This window comes from Mytilus edulis, chromosome 13 (assembly GCF_963676685.1).
Source record: "Mytilus edulis chromosome 13, xbMytEdul2.2, whole genome shotgun sequence".
NCBI lineage: Eukaryota > Metazoa > Mollusca > Bivalvia > Mytilida > Mytilidae > Mytilus > Mytilus edulis.
The window spans coordinates 49,156,494-49,177,038 of NC_092356.1; the positions used below are offsets into that span (position 1 = coordinate 49,156,494).

A 20,545-nucleotide genomic window follows, 5' to 3' on the forward strand; every position below is an offset into this window, starting at 1 on the left:
GATAACTGTGCAAAAATCTAAAACAATAGTTCATTTCAAATAAACATTGAATTATCTTTATGTTATCAATTACCAAAGATATACCAGACTTATATTTGTATACGTTAGACGCGCGTTTCGTCTACATTAGACTCATTAGTGAAGCTCGAATCAAGGCTAAGATAATCTAAGCCAAGGGTAAGAAAATCCTTAGTTCTTTTCTCGAATAATTCATAGTTTTGCAAACTGTAAATTAATAATTATAGTACTTTCTTATCGTCCACCAGCAATGACATCATCCCAGTGTTTGTAAATTCTTATCAATGATAGGATTATATTTGTATACGCTAGATGCGCTTTTCGTCTACAAAGGACTCATCAGTGACACTCGAATAGAAATATTTTAAAAAACAAAACAAGTACAAAGTTTCAGACCCATGAGAACCAAAAATTCTAAAATGGTATGCCCAATACGGCTAAGGTAATCTATGCCTTTGGTAAGAAAATCCTTAGTTTTTCGAATAACTCAGAGTTTTGAAAACTGTAAATTTATATAAAACAAAAGACCATATCATTGATATCATTACTTCATAAACGCATATTACTCATCTATAACAAGTGGTGTAAAAAACTACGTAGGTTGTGCAAAACTGTAGACCTTGACTTTTTGGCTAGGTCGAATAATCTGAGTGCAAATTAGATGTGCTACTTTAAAGTTTATACAAGGGAAAATATCATTGGCTTTTCATTTGTTGTCCAATTAAACTTACTTAATCGCAAACTGTATCACCTTCAACTGTAGAAACAACAGGTATATGTCTCATATACATTTGTTATGGCGAGACAAATTGGAAAACTCCAGGAAAATGAAAGTATGACAAAGCTAGGATGCACCTAAATGATGCAAATTCAACCGAAAGAGAACTTGCATTCATAGAACCAAACATCAATTGCATATAATTTTACATTAATTTCACAAGAAATAGACTTATTTGATCTGATAATTGAAAACAGATGATAAATATAAGTACCATTGGCCCAAGTTCCTAAAAAGTAGTTTGCCAAAGCAGTATGAAGGTTTGTTACACTGGTTTCTCCTTTACAGTATCTATCCTGTGCTGCCTCAATAAATTGTCTATGGTACCAGTAGATAACAGTAGCACCATCTGCTCCTCTCTCAACTGAAAGAAAGGCCCATTTAAGCTATTACAGGAATACATATTCAATATTTCAATATTATATTTACAATTAGTCACATAAAAGCTCTAACAGGAATACATATTCAATATTGTTTTTACAATTAGTCGCATAAATAAAGTCAACAGTAGTATACCTGTGTTCAAAAGTGATATTGCTGACTTGTTACAGGCCATTTTAAGACAAATGGTGGGTTGAACCTGGTTTAATGGCATGCAAAACCTCCAGCTTTATGACAAAAGCTATAAGAGTAATATATATTGTATTTACAATAAGTCACATAAGGGCTATTACAAGAATGCATATTCAATATTGTATTTACAAGTTTATAAAGTACTATACTGACAGATTTTCCTAAAACTAGAACAGCTTTGAACTTAAGAAAGGTGTTCTAATAGAATATTAACAATCATCAAAAAGCGAGAGAAAAAAATAACAAAAGATGTTCACAGGCCACGATGCTCTGCTGTCAATGACATTTTCCAAGTTCAGTGAAACATGAAATTACGGGTCAGAAACTTAGTTTGGCATATGATTAAGAAAGATCCCACCATAATAAACTTGTGTTCAAAGTTTGAATTGGATGTAACAACAACATCAACAAAATTTGTTTTCAAAAAGATCTTCAATTCGATCACTAACAACCTCGCAGAACAGAAAACATGTCACTATACTATCGTAAGCGAGGAATCAAATTTTAAAAAAAAATTATGACATAACTCTGATCAGATGGCATTCAACCTCAACTGCACATATGTTTGGACATTATAGTAAAATGTAGGACATTAATTTCATTATTCAGAACATGACTGTATTCAAAGATGTGTTCTTAACAAGAGCAAATAGTTTGGGTGTTAAACACTTTAATTAGATTAAACGAGTACAAGGTGTGTTAAACGTAAATAGAAGATTTTAAAATTCATTTTTTTTAGATAAAAAGTGTCTTTAAATGGTTTTTTTTTTTTAAATTTTGAACAAAAAAGTAAAAAATTTTCTCAAGCATCAATATAAACAGAAACTTCTCCATCCAAGACCTTAAGTAGTAAATATATCTAACCTGGAACAGTGGTGTTACAGCACAATAAAAGAACACACATTTAAAACTCTTTTGAAGTAGGTTAAACTCATCAGATAAATACCATGTAACATAAAATAAACAACCAACGTGTAAACAGGTATGACGACACAATCAAACATAAAAGATATCAAGTGTAAATATCCAAATGAGAATAGAGACATAAAATATAAAAGATTTTAGTGTCAAAACTATCACATTTAACGAAAACGTAGTTAAGCATAGATTAAACTAGTTGCCAAATACCTACCGGGAAAAAAATTAAACCTTAAGATGAGAGTGAAGTGCTTATGAATAATAAATTATAAATATCCGAGATTTATAACAGTGAATAGCTTAAAAATCCATATGTTATGCTAGTTTTGAACGAAATGCTTCAACTTTTACCTGGTAAACATTTTCATAGTTAAACTCAGTTAAATTACAAAAACAATTGATAGACATATAAATAAAAGAAGACCCATTACGAAATAATTTCGATACATCTGAGATCATGTTACATTTTTTTTACTCACATCATCATCAGAACATATAACTCAAACCTAAATAGTATGGTAGATCATATTACACAAACCTGAGTATCGTTGTTGATAATATTACACTAACTTGGGTAGTGTTGTTGACCATGTAACAGAAACCTGAGATTCGTTGTAATTCATGTAACAGAAACCTGAGTATCGTTGTTAATCATGTTACACAAACCTGAGTATTGTTGTAGGTCATGTTACATAAACCTGAGTATCTTTGAAGATAATGTTACACTAACCTGAGTGTCGGTAAAGATCATGTTACACAAACCTGAGTGTCGGTGAAGATCATGTTACACAAACCTGAGTATCACTGTCGATCACGTTACACAGACCTGAGTATCGCTGTAGATCATGTAACACACACCTGAGTTTTATTGTAAATCATCAAACACAAACCTTAGTATCGTTGGAAATCATGTAACACAAACCTGACTATTATTGAAAATCATTTTACTAAAACCTTAGTATCGTTGTAGATCATGTTACACAAAACTGAGTATCGTTGTAAATCATGTTACACCAACCTGAATATCGTTGTAGATCATGTAACACAAACCTTTGTATCGTTGTCGATAATGTTACACAAACCTGAGTATCATTGAAGATTATATTACACAGACCTGAGTATCGTTGTAAATCATGTTACACAAACCTGATTATCGCTGTAGATCATGTGACACAAACCTGAGTATCGTTGTAGATCATGTTACATAAACCTAAGTATATTTGAAGATCATGTTACACAAACCTGAGTATCATTGAAGATTATATAACACAGACCTGAGTATCGTTGTAAATCATGTTATACAAACCTGAGTATCGTTGTAAATCATGTTTACTAACCTGAGTATCGTTGTAGATCATGTTACACAAAACTGAGTATCGTTGTGAATCATGTTACACAAACTTGAGTATCGTTGTAGGTGATGTTCATAAACCTGGGTATAGTTGTAAATCATGTTACACAAACCTGAATGTCGGTGTAGATTATGTTACACAAACCTGGGTATCGTTGTGATTCATGTAACAGTAACTTGAGTTTCGCTGTAGATCATGTAACAGAAACCTGAGTATTGCTGTAGATCATGTTACACAAACCTGACTATCGTTGAAGATCATGTTACATCAACCTAAGTATCTTTGAAGATCATGTTACACAAACCAGAGTATCATTGAAGATTATATTACACAGACCTGAGTATCGTTGTAAATCATGTTATACAAACCTGAGTATCGTTGTAGATCATGTTACACAAACCTGAGTATCGTTGTAGATCATGTTACACAGACCAGAGTATCACTGTAGATCACGTTACACAGACCTGAGTATCGCTGTAGATAATGTTACACAAACCTGAGTATCACTGTTGATCACGTTACATAAACCTGAGTGTCTTTGAAGATCATGTTACACAAACCTGAGTGTCGGTGAAGATCATGTTACATAAACCTGAGGAGCGTTGTAAATCATGTTACACTAACCTGAGTATCGTTGTAGATCATTTTACACTAAACTGAGTATCACTGTAGATCACGTTACACAGACCTGAGTATCGTTGTAGATCATGTAACACACACCTGAGTTTTATTGTAAATCATCAAACACAAACCTTAGTATCGTTGGAAATCATGTAACACAAACCTGACTATTATTGAAGATCATTTTACTAAATTTTACATTCAATTTAGACAATGTCTGATAAAATGTGTAGTTGTCTCATTGGCAATCATACCACATCTTCTTTTTTATATAGGGTAACATGTTAGACTTGTTTATTTCGTTCTGTTTTTAAAGACAAATGTAGAGGTTAGCGAAAAACCTTAGTATCGTTGTAGATCATGTTACACAAAACTGAGTATCGTTGTAAATGATGTTACACCAACCTGAATATCGTTGTAGATCATGTAACACAAACCTTTGCATCGTTGTAGATAATGTTACACAAACCTGAGTATCATTGAAGATTATATTATACAGACCTGAGTATCGTTGTTAATCATGTTACACAAACCTGAGTATCATTGTAAATCATGTTACATAAACCTGAGTATCGTTGTAAATCATGTTATACAAACCTGAGTATCGTTGTAGATCATGTAACACAAACCTGAGTATCGTTATAGATCATGTTACACAGACCAGAGTATCATTGAAGATTATATTACACAGACCTGAGTATCGTTGTAAATCATGTTATACAAACCTGAGTATCGTTGTAGATCATGTTACACAAACCTGAGTATCGTTATAGATCATGTTACACAGACCAGAGTATCACTGTTGATCACGTTACACAGACCTTAGTATCGCTGTAGATAATGTTACACAAACCTGAGTATCGTTATAGGTCATGTTACATAAACCTGAGTGTCTTTGAAGATCATGTTACACAAACCTGAGTGTCTTTGAAGATCATGTTACATAAACCTGAGTATCATTGAAGATTATATTACACAGACCTGAGTATCGTTGTAAATCTTGTTATACAAACCTGAGTATCGTTGTAGATCATGTTACACAAACCTGAGTATCGTTATAGATCATGTTACACAGACCAGAGTATCACTGTTGATCACGTTACACAGACCTGAGTATTGCTGTAGATAATGTTACACAAACCTGAGTATCGTTGTAGGTCATGTTACATAAACCTGAGTGTCGGTGAAGATCATGTTACACAAACCTGAGTGTCTTTGAAGATCATGTTACACAAACCTGAGTGTCGGTGAAGATCATGTTACATAAACCTGAGTAGCGTTGTAAATCATGTTACACTAACCTGAGTAACGTTGTGATCATGTTACACAAAACTGAGTATTGCTGTAGATCATGTTACACAAACCTGAGTATCTTTGTAGGTGATCTTACATAAACCTGAGTGTCTTTGAAGATCATGTTACACAAACCTGAGTGTTGGTGAAGATCATGTTACATAAACCTGAGTAGCGTTGTAAATTATGTAACACTAACCTGAGTAACGTTGTAGATCATGTTACACAAAACTGAGTATTGCTGTAGATCATGTTACACAAACCTGAGTATCGTTGTAGGTAATGTTACATAAACCTGAGTATCGTTGTAGGTGATGTTACATAAACCTGAGTATCGTTGTAGGTCATGTTACACAAACCTTAATGTCGGTGAAGATCATGTTACATAAACATGAGTATCGTTGTAAATCATGTAACAGAAACTTGAGTATCTCTGTAGATCATGTTACACAAACCAGCGTATTGTTGTAAATCATGTTACACAAACCTGAATGTCGGTGTAGATTATGTTACACAAACCTGAGTCTTGCTGTAGATCATGTAACAGAAACATGAGTATCGCTGTAGATCATGTAACAGAAACCTGAGTATTGCTGTAGATCATGTTACATAAACCTGAGTATCTTTGAAAATCATGTTACACAAACCAGAGTATCATTGAAGATTATATTACACAGATCTGAGTATCGTTGTAAATCATGTTATACAAACCTGAGTATCGTTGTAGATCATGTTACACAAACCTGAATATCGTTGTAGATCATGTTACACAGACCAGAGTATCACTGTTGATCACGTTACACAGACCTAAGTATCGCTGTAGATAATGTTACACAAACCTGAGTATCGTTGTAGGTCATGTAACACAAACCTGACTATCGTTGTTGGTCATGTTACTACAACTTGAGTATTGTTGTAGATCATGTTACCCAAACCTGAGTATAATTGTAGATAATGTTTCACAAACCTAAATATAATTGTAGATCATGTAATACAAGCCTTTATTATGTTGTAGATCATGTTAACCAAAGGTGAGTATTGTTGCTTGTTATGTTTCGTCAAACCTCAATAGTGTTGAAGATCATGTTAAACACTCGTAAATAATGTTAAAGACCTTGTTATACAAACCTAAGAATTGTTGTAGATCATGTAACACACACGTTAATATTGCTGAAGACATTGTAACACAAACCTTTTGTTGAAGATCATGTTACACACGCGTACATATTGGTATAGATCATGTAACACTCACGTACATATTAGTGTATATCATATAACACACACGTAAATATTGTTGTAGATCATGTAGCACAAACCTAAGTATTGTTGTAGATTATGAACATAAACCTAATTATTGTTGTTGACCATGTTACACACACCTAGGTATCGATGACGACCTTGTTACACAAACCTGAGTATTGTTATAGATCATTTTACACACACGTAAATATTGTTGTAGACATTGTAACACAAGCCTATTAGTTGTTGTAGATCATGTTACACACAAGAAGATATTTTTGTAGTTCAAGTTACACACCTGTACATATTGGTATATATCATGTAACACACACGTACATAGAGGTGTAGATCATGTTACATACACGTGAATATCGATGACGACCTTGTAACAAAACATGAGAATTGTTGTAGATCATGTTACACACATGTGAACATTGTTTTAAATCATGTAACACAACCCTTAATATTGTTTTAGATCATGTAACACAAACCTAAATATTGTTGTAGATCATGTCGAAGTCGCACCAGTAGTAATGGGGGAAGTCTTCTGATAGGTGGTGTCCAATATTCATACACATCGTTTAGAACATCATCATCACAAGCCAATATGTCTTCTAATTCTGTTTCAGTCAATCCCAGTTTTGCTGTGTTATGATCAATTATTTGCTCATTTAAATAATATAATAAAAAAAAATATGATTTTTAGTTGTTAGGATACTGCTAACAATGAGTTACACAAAAAAAATATAACCACCTAGAATTAATCATTGCAGAATGTATTTGGGCTTTCCTTTTTGTTAAGTCTTTGCTTGCATTTAGCTACCATTTGATAAATAAACGACAATACGCATTCTGGGATAGGATGCCTTGCTTACACTATCCTTCTCTCTGTTAAGCGAAATGTGAAATTTTAGAGTAAACCTTAATTTGGCATACAATTTAGGTAGATTTAATCATGATTAACATGTGTTAAAGACGAGGTGATTGCAACTTTATCATAAACTACCTCGACAAATACTTAAACCTTATCCAGGATTGACGAATGAATGGACAGACAAAACACATAATGCTCCTATTCAATTAAAGGCAGGGTATAAAAACAAACTATACGTTATATAAACTTAAATATTGACATATTTAGGCCAGCAAATACGTTTTATGATGCAATAATGGTAACTTTTTAATATTATCAAAATGTCAACAAGAAGATTACAAGTCACTCTCCACAAAAGTATGTTTCTCCATTTCGGATATTTCTATTTTTTTCATTACAAATGTTAATGTGAAACACCTTATTCAAATTTGAAGAGGATCCTGCAAAAAGAAAACATCTTATTCAAAATTCGAAGAGGATCCGGCCAAAAAAAGTTTTTAACTTAGCAACAACAAATTGTTTGAAGACAATTCTATCAAAAATGTTACATTATGACATCAAGTTTTGTTTACTAAATTTTATCAATATTTGTAAAGTTTACTATACATACTAAATATATTATCACCCCTGGTTTACTTTTAAAGGCTGGGTCGCTCAGTTTTTAGTTTCTTTCATGTAAAGTGTAAACTGTTAATTGTATTTTGTTGCTGTTTGGTTTAAAATTTGCCCTTTATCAGATTATCTTCAACTATTGAACATGAAGGTCTCTTTGATATCTTCATTTAAAAGAGGGATGGAAGATACCAAAGGGACAGTCAAACTCATAAATCTAAAACAAACTGACAACGCCATGGCTAAAAATGAAATAGACAAACAAACAACAGCACACATGACACAACATAGAAAACTAAAGAATAAACAACACGAACCCCACCAAAAAACTAGGGATGATCTCAGGTGCTCCGGAATGGTAAGCAGATCCTGCTCCACATGTGGCACCCGTCGGGTTGCTTATGTGATAACAAATCCGGTAAATAGTCTTATTCGGTAAGTCACATTCATGAAAGAGAAGGGGATTGTAGTTACGACGTAAGGAACATATCCGATATCATTTGTGAAACGGTTATTCTATAACGGTCAACCAACTCGTGATGGCGTCCGTAAAATTTACGAAGGGATGATTTCAACTCCACCATTTGGAACTCTTGGTTGAATAGCTTCCTTGTGAGCAGCAACCCCTATATAAAAGTTTCCTATTCAATCATTTCAATTTTAATATTATTTTCTAAACATGTTACCTGCAGTTAGATATCCTAAAGTTTTAGATACGAAATCATATCCATGAAGTTTCTCAAGTTTAGCAAACAGACCATTAATAGCTTCCCTCACGGTCTGATACAACTGAATACTTGAAACATCCATATAAGAAGTCCACTGAGAAGCTTTTAAGAAACAAAGATTCAGATACAATGGAACAGGACACTGATCGTATGATTTATAAAGCAAATCTCCCTGTTCTTGCGTCAATCTTCGTTGTTTCCTTTTCAACCAGTGATTCAAAATTAATTTCACATCAGCTCTTGGGATAGTTGCCACAGGAATAAAACCTTCAGCTGGAACTTTACTCTGAATACAGAAAACATATGCTGTATAATTTAAGACAGGTGCTAACTGAAATATCAGCGAAGCAGGTAAAATAATTTTACATTCATTTTTCAATATATGAAACACATCTTATCTATTCGCATCCGCCCGTATTTAAAAAAAGCAGAAGCGTATTGACATAATTAGTTATTAGTTAGATTTATATACAAATGATGCCATGATTGAAGGTACAGATTCGATATGTTCACACTCATATTCTGACAAGAAAAGTGTCTTTTGTGGCACTATTGACATCATTCATAATATAATTTTGATATATGAAATTGTCTTGGTTATCTTTGCCATGATTTGTATCGTAATGTTCACTTTTTATTGAAACAACATGGAATTATGCACTATAAGTAAATAAACTCATCATAGATACCAGGACTAAATTTTGAATATACGCCAGACGCGCGTTTCAACAAAGCAAAACAAAATGGCACATAAACACTCTATAAACAAATCACATAATCTAATTAGTTATCAAAGGTACCAGGATTATAATTTAGTACGCAGACGCGAGTTTCGTCTACAAAAGTCTCATCAGTGACGCTCGAATCCCAAAAAGTTAAAAATGCCAAATAAAGTACGAAGTTGAAGAGCATTGAGGACCAAAATTCCTAAATTTTTTGCCAAATACAGCCAAGGTAATCTATGCCTGAGGTAGAAAAGCCTTAGTATTTCAAAAAATTCAAACATTTGTAAAAAGTAAATTTATAAATATAACCATATCAATGACAATTTATGTCAGCACAAAAAGTGCTGACTACTGGGCTTGTGATACCCTCGGGGAAATAAATCTCCACCAGCAGTGGCATCGACCCAGTGGTTGTAAATAAACTCATCATAGATACCAGGACTAAATTTAGAATGTACGCCAGAACGCGCGTTTCGTCTACAAAATGCAATTCATGTTGTTGCACCTTTGCTAAAGACTAGTGATACCAGTTGTTGCACCTTTGCTAAAGACTAGCGATGATTCCATTTCCCTTGCGATGTTGTGTTTTTCACACTTATATTATTTCTGAGGGCATAGCCCTAGTTAAAAATCCGTGATTGGCTTTGTCTAAGATTTGTAGATAATACATTTTTGATTATTAAAAGTTGATGAGTTTAGTATTGTAGGCGATTCAAGAGTAAACTATGTATCTCTTACGATTTTAAGGCAAAACATGTGATATTATCAGATTATTACATGGCATTTTTCATATCGCATGTATTATCAGCCCTAGGTTTTATATCAGCCCAAGAGCCGCATGGCTCGAGGGCTGATATTGACCGAGGGCTGATAATACATGCGATATGAAAAATGACATGTTATGATCTTTTTATCATATGCTTCAACAATGGAGAAAAATAACAGATTCATATATTGATCCTTTTACGTGGTTCCCAAGATTGAAAAGTTCACGGACGTCGGACCCAAATTTAGTACATTCGATATCAAATCTTTCTACCATATGCCTCAACAGTGGAGAAAACATTTTTAATATGGACGACTCGACAAACAAAAAAAAAAACAACAATATACACAATGAAAACTGTTTGGAAAAGTCAACCTTTTCAAAGTAACTTTCTAAATTATGTTTGAAACTTATAAAGAATGCATTTATTTAATAATTTGTTTGTTTTTTTATTTTTGTTTTTTTTTTTTTTTTTGTTATTATTTTACCAAATATACTTTTCAGTATCTAAATAATTGTTTTGTACACTATTTCGTAATGTTTTTCACTGAAAACGTAACATTGAGGTGTATTTTCCGGAATTTGCCGAGTATTACCGGAATGCCATGTGATAACGTTACGGAAAGGCATGTGATAACAATCGAAGCATGTGATAAACTTTTCATATCAGCCCGCTAAGCACCAATTCGAAACATATGGAATTTACGTTAATTTAATGCTATTATCATACAGTAAACATCATATGTTATTTAGTCTAAGTATATGATAAGCTGTTTTATTACAGCAGAATAGTAAGGTGAGGATTGGTCACTGCGTTCAAAGCGCACGGTATTCTGTTTTATTCTGAAAGAGTTGTATCCCTAGCAAGAGTCTTCAGTCTCGAGGTTGTTGTTGAAAGCTATGAAAATTCCACGAGCAGTGGCATCGAGTAAGTGGTGTAAATAGTCATCAAAGGTACCAGGCTTGTAATTTAATACGCTAGACGCGCATTTCGTCTAAATAAGACTCATTAGTGACGCTCAAATCAAAATAGTTAGAAAGCCGAATAAGTTCAAACTTGAAGAATATTGAAGACCCAAAATTCCAAAAAGTCATGCCAAATACGGTTAAGGTAATATATGCATGGGATAATAATATCCTTAGTATTTCGATAACTCATACTTTTGCAAACAATAAATTTATTAAAATGACCATATAATTAATATTCCATGTCAATATTTGAAGTACTGACTACTGGACTAGTGATATCCTAGGGGACGAAACATCTACAAGCAGTGTCAACGACCCAGTGGTGTAAATAAGTATCAAAATGTTGTATTTCAATCCTAATAATACAAAATCCTATATTATATCAATGGATTTTATGTAAAACCTAAGACGATTGTGTTATACCTTGAGATTAGGAAATGCTTCATACTTTTGATCTTCTAATGTTGATACTATAACTTTAACATGAGGATTGCCTATAAATGGTGGTAGCCACCTCATTCCCCTTGCATTGTAGGAAGGGTCCAATTGATCAAGAGAATCCAGTATTAGGACTAAAGGACTTGTGATCTTCATTTTTCCAGGTTCTGTTGTTCCTGCAATGTCCTGTTCGGATTGTGTTCTTCCTGTTATATTATGTTCGGATATTGTTGTTCCTGTTAAAGTCTGTTGAAAAATAGCCAAAGCGTCTTCAATGCTCTAGAAAAAAAGAACCTATAATTTACATGCATAATTATGATTTCATAGTAAAATAAAATTCAAATTTAAACTGTAATTTGTGTTGTTCAGATAACTATTGAACTGAAGTACATAGCTATCATATTAATTTAATTCACACAATTAAAATTAAAATTAATTCATTTAATTATTCAGTTTCTACAATATACACTGACGCTGAAGTACTCAATATTTTGAATAGAACCAGTTGTTTGAAGAGTTAAGACTTCCTTATATTAACCACATAAAATTGCAATTAACCTAAACAATAATTTGCAATGTTGTTTAGTTTTTATTATTGGAGTGGCTTCTTGCAATACAGTAAAACACTAGGCTGATGTAACTTAAATTACTGTCCTCATTTATCATTGTTCTGGCTTCATGAATTCAGATTTCAATTACAACATTTGTTGGCGATTTTTGTTAATATGTACTAAATACAAACTTAAATATGGTGATTTTAAAATGTATATTTCTGCAAAACAGTTTTAATAAGGAACTACAGGATTTTCTACTTCATTTTATAAAACAATAAAAGTTCCTACCTTTGGATTTAGACGTTCCAGTTTTTTGGCTACGCTGATATGTTCTGTCAAATTACATAACAATTCAAACAGATTGGAACTTTTCGGAGTTGTTCCAAGGAACCTACCAACATATATAGATCCCATATGTTTAAGCATTTAGAAAAGAAATGAGTTAAAAACGGAACATACAAAAAGTAAATTATTACACAATTGTTCTTTTTCTATTTCAGTTATAAATAAGACTAGTTTAACACGAGATATTTCTTTGTATCAATAATAGATCAATCTTATCTCGCCATATTGTACATGTTGAATAATTAAGATGAAAATAGCTATATGTATTTAAATTAGAATAAGACACGAAGTTTGAAAACGGCAAATGAAATATTAATGGTTGTTCGTATAGCCTATATGAAATGATTTTATTCATTATTATTAGTCAGTTTTGATTCTATGCACATAGCAATTACATATTAAATGTTAAGAGTTGTTATGCATTTTTAGAGTGAAAAGCATTTTTAATCTAATGGTAAGGGATTTTTTTGTGCAATTTCTTGCTATTCTTTTCATTTGTGTTCATATTTAAAGCGAATAATACCGGCCCAAGGGATGTCTATTTCTATGCTCAATTGCGATTAAAAAGAATACTTATTGAAAACTTATTATTTTCAAAACGACGCAAAACAATGTTAAAACTACGTACGTAATTAAATACAAAATAGCATACTGAGCATACAGCTTAAGTTAAAATGTGTAATGGTTTGCATTGTGCATTAATAATGCAGTAACCACTTCCGTTTTTTTTCTAGTGTATCATCGTACAGCATCTGACTAATCGGAATAGTTTAGTACGTTAGTACCAGTAGAATCTGTTTTGTACATATATGTTTATTACTCGGGTTAAACATTTAAACGAACAAGTTATTTCAAGAAAAATCTCTGTTGGGGTCTTTAAAAGGTATACTAAAGTAAAGGCAACCATATTTCTAATAGTAAGGTACTATAAGGGGACACTTCTCCTTTGGGGTATTAAAAGCTGGAGAGATTTCAGGTTCAAGTCAGTTGTTATATGTCTATGAAGACAGACCCCTATTGTAACTGTACGTTGATATCAGAGAAGTAGCCATCCCTTTAGACACGTAAAGAATGACAAATTCCGTGTTTTTAAAATGGGAACCATAGAAATAATTAAAACCAAAAGCAAAAAACATTGGTTCACAATGGCATAATATGGTAAAGATTCTGTGAATTTTTCATTAAATTAGCGGAATTCTAAGGCGTCCTTTCCAAATAAAACATTGTTAAGTCCAGGCTTTGAGAAAAATTAATAAAATAATAGTTGCGGATAAAAAAAAGATTACCTCAAATAAAGCAAGGTCAAAGTCCATTTGTTTATTTGATAACCCTAGAAAGAATTCTGACCTAAAACAAACACCGGAAGTTGCAAATGAAAATCATGTATGATTCTGTGAAAATTTAAAAAAAAACTCTGTCAAGTTGTTTAGGAACAACTGTTGATACAAAGGTGTGACAGAAGGATGAAGGGTTTGAAAAGAGAGACACACTCCTTAATAACACTGAACCCTTTTCAAAAAGAGGGCAAAATGGATCTCTTTATTTTTTCAGCTCACCCAAAGAATAAACAAACAATATATTTAATAACTTAAAACCAGGTTTTATCCATCATTTTCTACATAAGAAAATGCCTGTACCATGTCAGGAATATGACAGTTGTTATCCATTAGTTTGATGTGTTTAAACTTTTGATTTTGCCGTTTGATTAGAGATTTTCCGTATTGAATTTTCCTCGGAGTTCAGAATTTTTGTGATTTTACTTTTTAAATCTGGTTAACTGAAAGATTATTTATTGTAAAACTTCTGAAAAGATAAAAATGTTCAGTAGAAATATGTGACTATTTCTTTTTGCATTAATAAATCTTACCTTATGACAACAGTTGCCTTCCCATCAAGCCATTCATTAGCTTTTTTAGCAATCATGGCCATAAGTGATGTTTTACCACTTCCAGATTCTCCATGGATAACAAGAGGATGTCTTTTGTCACTTTTAATATAGTTGTGTACTGCCTGAAAAAGAAACACAAATATGTGGTATGATAGCAACTGAGACAACCATCCTCCATTGATCGAATTTTATTGTTGTAACAACTATAAGCTACCATACAGCTTCCCGGAGCACAAGCCCAAACTGCATGGCAAGCAATACACAGTTTAAAAATTCAAATAGGAAAATCAGCAGTGTGTGATGGTATTCCCTTTCATTGTTTCATATGGTGAAGGAGATAAAGGGTACTGTCAGAGAATTTGAGCCCATATCTCATGTGAAGCCAAAATTACAATTATATTATACGTGAGAGTTTTGATTCCATCATGTTTTATCATTCAGATCTTCGGTCGTTTGCTTTGTATATGGAATAAATTCCTTGTAAAGATACCCATTGAAATTGCAAGATATATTAGTGTATTTCTCTCAATTATAAGATGAAAATATCAAAATTACGAATGCACACCATTCGTAATTGAAAGTTTCGGCAAAAAAGTCGTGTGCAGCCGACAGATTTTAGAAGTGCTCACACGTTATAAACTTCTCACTTTTAGCTGATAAGCAGATAAGAAGTCTGTTAGATTAAAATAATTAGGCAAAATAATTAGTTTTCAGGCAAAACAAAATAAGTACCTAGTAAAAATATTCCATGATGGAAATGACCTACCTTTAAAGTATCTTCTCTGCCTTTAAAATCAGCACACTTTGACTGACAAAACAAGAGATGTTGTTTCACTTCAAGGCGTAAATTATCCTGTGTGTTCTTCTTGTCTGCTCGAATCATGTCATTTATTAATTGTTTTAATTTCTTTTCTGCATCATCAGTGATTTTATCTAGGTAGTCACTGTGTTCTTTAAAATCTGGATTCAATCCTTATTTTCAAAAAGAAAACAATGTATGTAAACTGTTTTATAATATATGGAATGTTCTTTGGTTCATCAAGTGACTCTGCATTGTAAAGACTAATATTACTAACAATTGACCACCTGGACATAATTTCTAAATAGTTAATATAATAGCAAATATAATTCAACTATTATTCATGATTTGCTCTTACCATATAAGGATTAGATTCAAATCACAATATTTTATAGAATACATTGAACTAGGTTACAGTGACCTTAATTTTATAAAGTGTCATCTATAATATGAATATTTACTCACCCTTTTCCTGCCATGTAATGTTATAAGATAGGATATTCTCTGATGGTAATTTCCTTGACAAATCTCCTTTTAAATCCTCTAACAATGTTTTGACTTTTTCTACAGGACCATAACATTCTATAAGAGAGAGATAGTATATTGGTTTGTAAAACATGCACTGAGTTTTCTCAATATCATTTTCATTGTTCAGTAAACTGCAAATTCAGGAATTAAGTTGACAGTTGATGTTTTTAACTTCATGGTTAATTACCTTCACCCTACAAAATGACTTAAAAGGGAACTAGCTGTCAAATTCATGTTCATATATTCGACTCAAATTACGATATAATATTTATAACATAATTATCTAAATGACTGTCCAAATTACAAAACAGTCCTAAGGAAAGTTATACTGTTTCACGATTTCGTGTGTAATTAAGTCTAGATACCATCTAATTAACCATCGAGTCAGTCTCCGAAGAATCCCAATGGTCATAATATCTGATGTTAGCGTAAACAAAAGTTAAAAGTACACTACAAGCAGGTGTAATCGTATTTGTGTAGCTCTGTTTGATTTGATTTCACACAATAGTTCATCTCTGAACCGGATGTGACGTCATCACGCCCATTGAAATATCGGTTAAGGAGAAAAGGAAACCCACAGGAGTTATAACCAGCACTTTTTGCATATTATAACATATACTAGAAACAAACCAAGAGGAACTGTGATTATGTCGAAAAATATCGGGAGTAGTTGTGGGAATCTCTAAAAAAAATCAAGAGCAGCTCTCAGTATCTTGAAAAAATATCGAGAACAGCCGGGATCATCTTTATAAATAGAGAGAGCAGATGTAAGTAGCTTGAAAATAGAATGAAATTCAAAACAGTGTGGCTGTGGCCATTGATTGACACATTAAATTCATCCATTGACTGGGACAATTTACGTGAACGTTTGTCTGTAACGACCACTGTTCACGACGTACCTACGATAGACATTTAAACTGTGGGGTCACCAAGGTTTCTTAACGCCTTTTATTATAAAATAATTCGAAAAATTAATCAGAAATAACCTTTATGTTTTGATTTATATAATTGATATAAATCAAAACATCGTGTTATTTCTGATTAATTTTTTCGAATTACTTTATTAAGGTGTTGAGAACCTTGGTGACCCCATAGTTTAAGTGTCTTTAAAAAGTACACAGTGAGCAATGGTCGTTACATACAAACGTTCACCTAAATTGTCCCAGTCAATGGATGAATTTAATGTGTCAATCAATGGCCACAGCCACACTGTTTTGAATTTCATTCTAAACGGGAACAATTGTTAGTAACAAGTAAGAAAAGGGAATGTATAAATCGACACGATAACTTATATAAGACGACACAAACCGTTTTATTTTCAGTTGTTAAATAAAACTACAATGTAGTACAATACGCATGTCTCATAAAATATGTCTAATAACGAGTCAACTATTACGCTGAAGAAAGAAAAAAGAAAAAAACTACTACGAAATTCTAAAGAAAATACAAACATGGTGATGAATAACATGGATAAACTCCGCATATCATGATCTCGACAAGAGAATCTTCTACAATCCGAAAACCTGCTCCAGATTCAAAGTAAATAAAACCATCAGAGCAATTCTATCAATTTTTTAAATAGTTTAAATCTTGTACGAACAAGTACTATTATTCGTGGATCTACAATAATATCAGGAATGAGTTTTTCGCAAAAGGTTGCATTGATTCGTAAGATGGAGAACGAGTCAAACTACGAAATATTTGTATATGCATTGAACATTTATTGAAGGATTAGTTAATTCAATCTTCGGATGTTAAAGGAAAAGGACACAAAAATGTACAATTTGTGGTGCGATATATGAGGATATGAAACTCAACGAAAAAAGATTTGATTGATAAAAGGAGAAAATACATGACATGAGAGAAAGGGAGGCGGAAACTGAAATAATGAATTAAGCTTAGACGCGTCCATTATGGATTAGGCTCGAAGTCAGATGAAGGAAAAACTGACAATAGATCCGAAACCACTGACCCGTGGAAACGTTTTGTACAGAAATCATTCTATCTTCTTCAAGAACAATTCGAAAACGGCTGCAAAGGATACGAGACACGGTATCTTTGCTATTATAAAATGAAAACGAATTACAGAGAATAGCTTCAAAACAGGTCATTAAATATGATTTCTGAGGAAAGAAAGATTCGGTTCACAGAAAAATCAAAGCTACTACAAAACACCGCAGGGACGAAGACGATTAATAGCCTATTAAATGAGCACGACAAGAGCTACAGGAGCAGCAAAAACTCTTCGTGAAAATTAAACACCTTTAAATCACACTAAGTCAGCAGATGAAGAAAAACCCTGGCCATCAATAGCAGCAAAAACCAAAAAAGAGTGACATACTCAGCTATACTTAGCCAATCTGTAACCGAACGGAAAAAGCGGACCTCACATAAAACATCTCAATCCGGAATTCGAGTCTATTCGTTACTTTTCAACGCGGACCTCATAGAAAACACTCAAACCGCAATGTGAAAATATTATTTCCGTAATCGGACTTCAGAACGCCGACCTCTGATAAAGCCTTACAATCCGTAATTCGAATATTTCGTTTCAAACCTAATTTTAAAATCATACCCTTGTAACCCTTGGTAAAAATCCGAAAACCATTACCCCAAAGTATTGAACGAAAAAAGGGCGAGAAAATTTTGAAACACTTACTGGGAACGTCAGAAACTAAACGTGACTTCCGAAATCGCATGTGTGTTGACCATTTTTGGTCTCATGAATTCCGGTCATGGTTGGTATCCACTTCCGGTCTTTGGCGTTACTTTTGGTTTATGACGTCAAAGAACCATGACGTCACAAACTTTCCCGATAAACCCCTCATAAAACATGACAAAAAGTTCAATCTATACTACTTATGTGCCTCCGTCCGTTAATTAGGGTGTACGTCTAAAGTATTAAAGTAAACATATCTCTTATATAATAAGAACTGTATGTTTATAGCTAAATGTATGCTTCCTAAAATGTTTTATTCAAAATCATTTTAATTTAAAAGGTGCTTCGTGTGAAAAGCTTTGCTATTAAAAATCTTCCCTTACAATGATCGTTTTTTTTATATATATTTTCGTCACATTAAGTTTTCATCCTTGTACGTGCTACAAAAAAATTATTGTTTTTCGTTTTGTTTTTTTTTTTTTTTTTGGTTTTTTTTTTTTTTGTTTGTTTTTGTTTTTTTTTTTTTGTGTGTTTTTTTGTCACACAGTGTATTATACTAATGGTGTTTAAGGATTTCCCATACAGACAGGACGTTTGACTTAGTCAATCAATCAGGTGCAACCAACCCTTTTTCCGTAATTCCCTGTGCCAAGTTGGGAGTATGGCCATTGTTTATCAGACAGTCCGTTTCTAGATAAAATATTTTAGCGTTCGCTTTTGGTCGAGTTTATCAGTGTTTTAGTTTTTGTTTTCGTTTTTCAGTTTGGTTATCTTCCGTTTGTAAAAGATTGTTATTTATTGATCAATATATGACTATTTGGCCTCTGTAAATTACTGATGCCTAAATATGTGAACTTAAAACCTTTAAAATGAACTGGTTAAAACATGTTTTATAAACTTTGCTTTTAATTGTCATATAATCTACAAAATAAGTACATATATTTTATTCACCACTTTCAGATGACTTGGTATTTTAACTGGATGCCTGAAGACTACTATTACATGTTAATACTTTTTAATTCAATAGGGGCATAATTCCGAGGAAGAAGTCTGTTACGATACATAACTAATAAGATATTTTGGGGTATAAATTCTTAGAACAAATTTAAGGATTTGAAAAGAAACACATACTTTTCTTATTACCTAAGATTACTATTAAATTTTTAATGGACCTATCTTTTTCTCTTTAAAAAACGAAAATCGAGGGTGCACTGATTTTTTTTCTCAAAAGATAAATATTTATATATCTATATATTCTTCAATTATATATATACCTGTAAATTTTGACAGTTCTTTGGAAGGTTCCTGCTTTTGAATATCTGTGATATTACGTTTCAGCCAGAAACATTTCTTACCAAGTTCTTGATCTGCTAATCCTCTCATGACCTCGGTATGAGTAACTTCAAAAGAAATGTTAAGTAATTTAAAAATGCATCAGTAGTATAGAATTAACGAAACGCGATGTATGAATATGGAATTTTACGGACCCATTCTGAACCTGACTTCGAGAAGTTGCCCAGTAGTCAACACTTCGGTGTTGACATGAATATCAATAATGTGGTCATTTTTATAAATTTCCTGTTTACAAAAGTTTGAATTTTTCGAAAACTAAGGATTTTCTTACCTCAGGCATAGATTACCTTAGCCGTATTTGGCACAAATTTTTGTAATTTTGGGTCCTCAATGCTATCCAACTTTGTACTTGTTTGGCTTTATAAATATTTTGATATGAGCGTCACTGATGAGTCTTATGTAGACGAAACGCGCGTCTGGCGTACTAAATTATAATACTGGTACCTTTGATAACTATTTACACTACTGGGTCGATGCCACTGCTGGTGGACGTTTCGTCCCTGAGGGTATCACCA

The 20,545-nt window shown here is 32.7% G+C and overlaps 1 protein-coding gene across 1 annotated transcript in view; it reads right to left on the reverse strand.

The window, feature by feature from the left end:
• LOC139500014 (NACHT and WD repeat domain-containing protein 2-like) overlaps positions 1 to 20,545 on the reverse strand; it is an 87,144-nt gene that overhangs the window by 52,628 nt on the left and 13,971 nt on the right. Inside the window, exons 6-14 of the mRNA XM_071288709.1 lie at positions 19,952 to 20,077; positions 15,956 to 16,072; positions 15,458 to 15,663; positions 14,671 to 14,813; positions 12,747 to 12,849; positions 11,890 to 12,183; positions 8,965 to 9,292; positions 7,284 to 7,436; positions 1,011 to 1,160 (exon numbers count right to left, since the gene is read on the reverse strand). Of these exons, the coding sequence (XP_071144810.1) occupies positions 1,011 to 1,160; positions 7,284 to 7,436; positions 8,965 to 9,292; positions 11,890 to 12,183; positions 12,747 to 12,849; positions 14,671 to 14,813; positions 15,458 to 15,663; positions 15,956 to 16,072; positions 19,952 to 20,077 (1,620 nt within the window). The remainder of the gene's footprint in view (positions 1 to 1,010; positions 1,161 to 7,283; positions 7,437 to 8,964; positions 9,293 to 11,889; positions 12,184 to 12,746; positions 12,850 to 14,670; positions 14,814 to 15,457; positions 15,664 to 15,955; positions 16,073 to 19,951; positions 20,078 to 20,545) is intronic.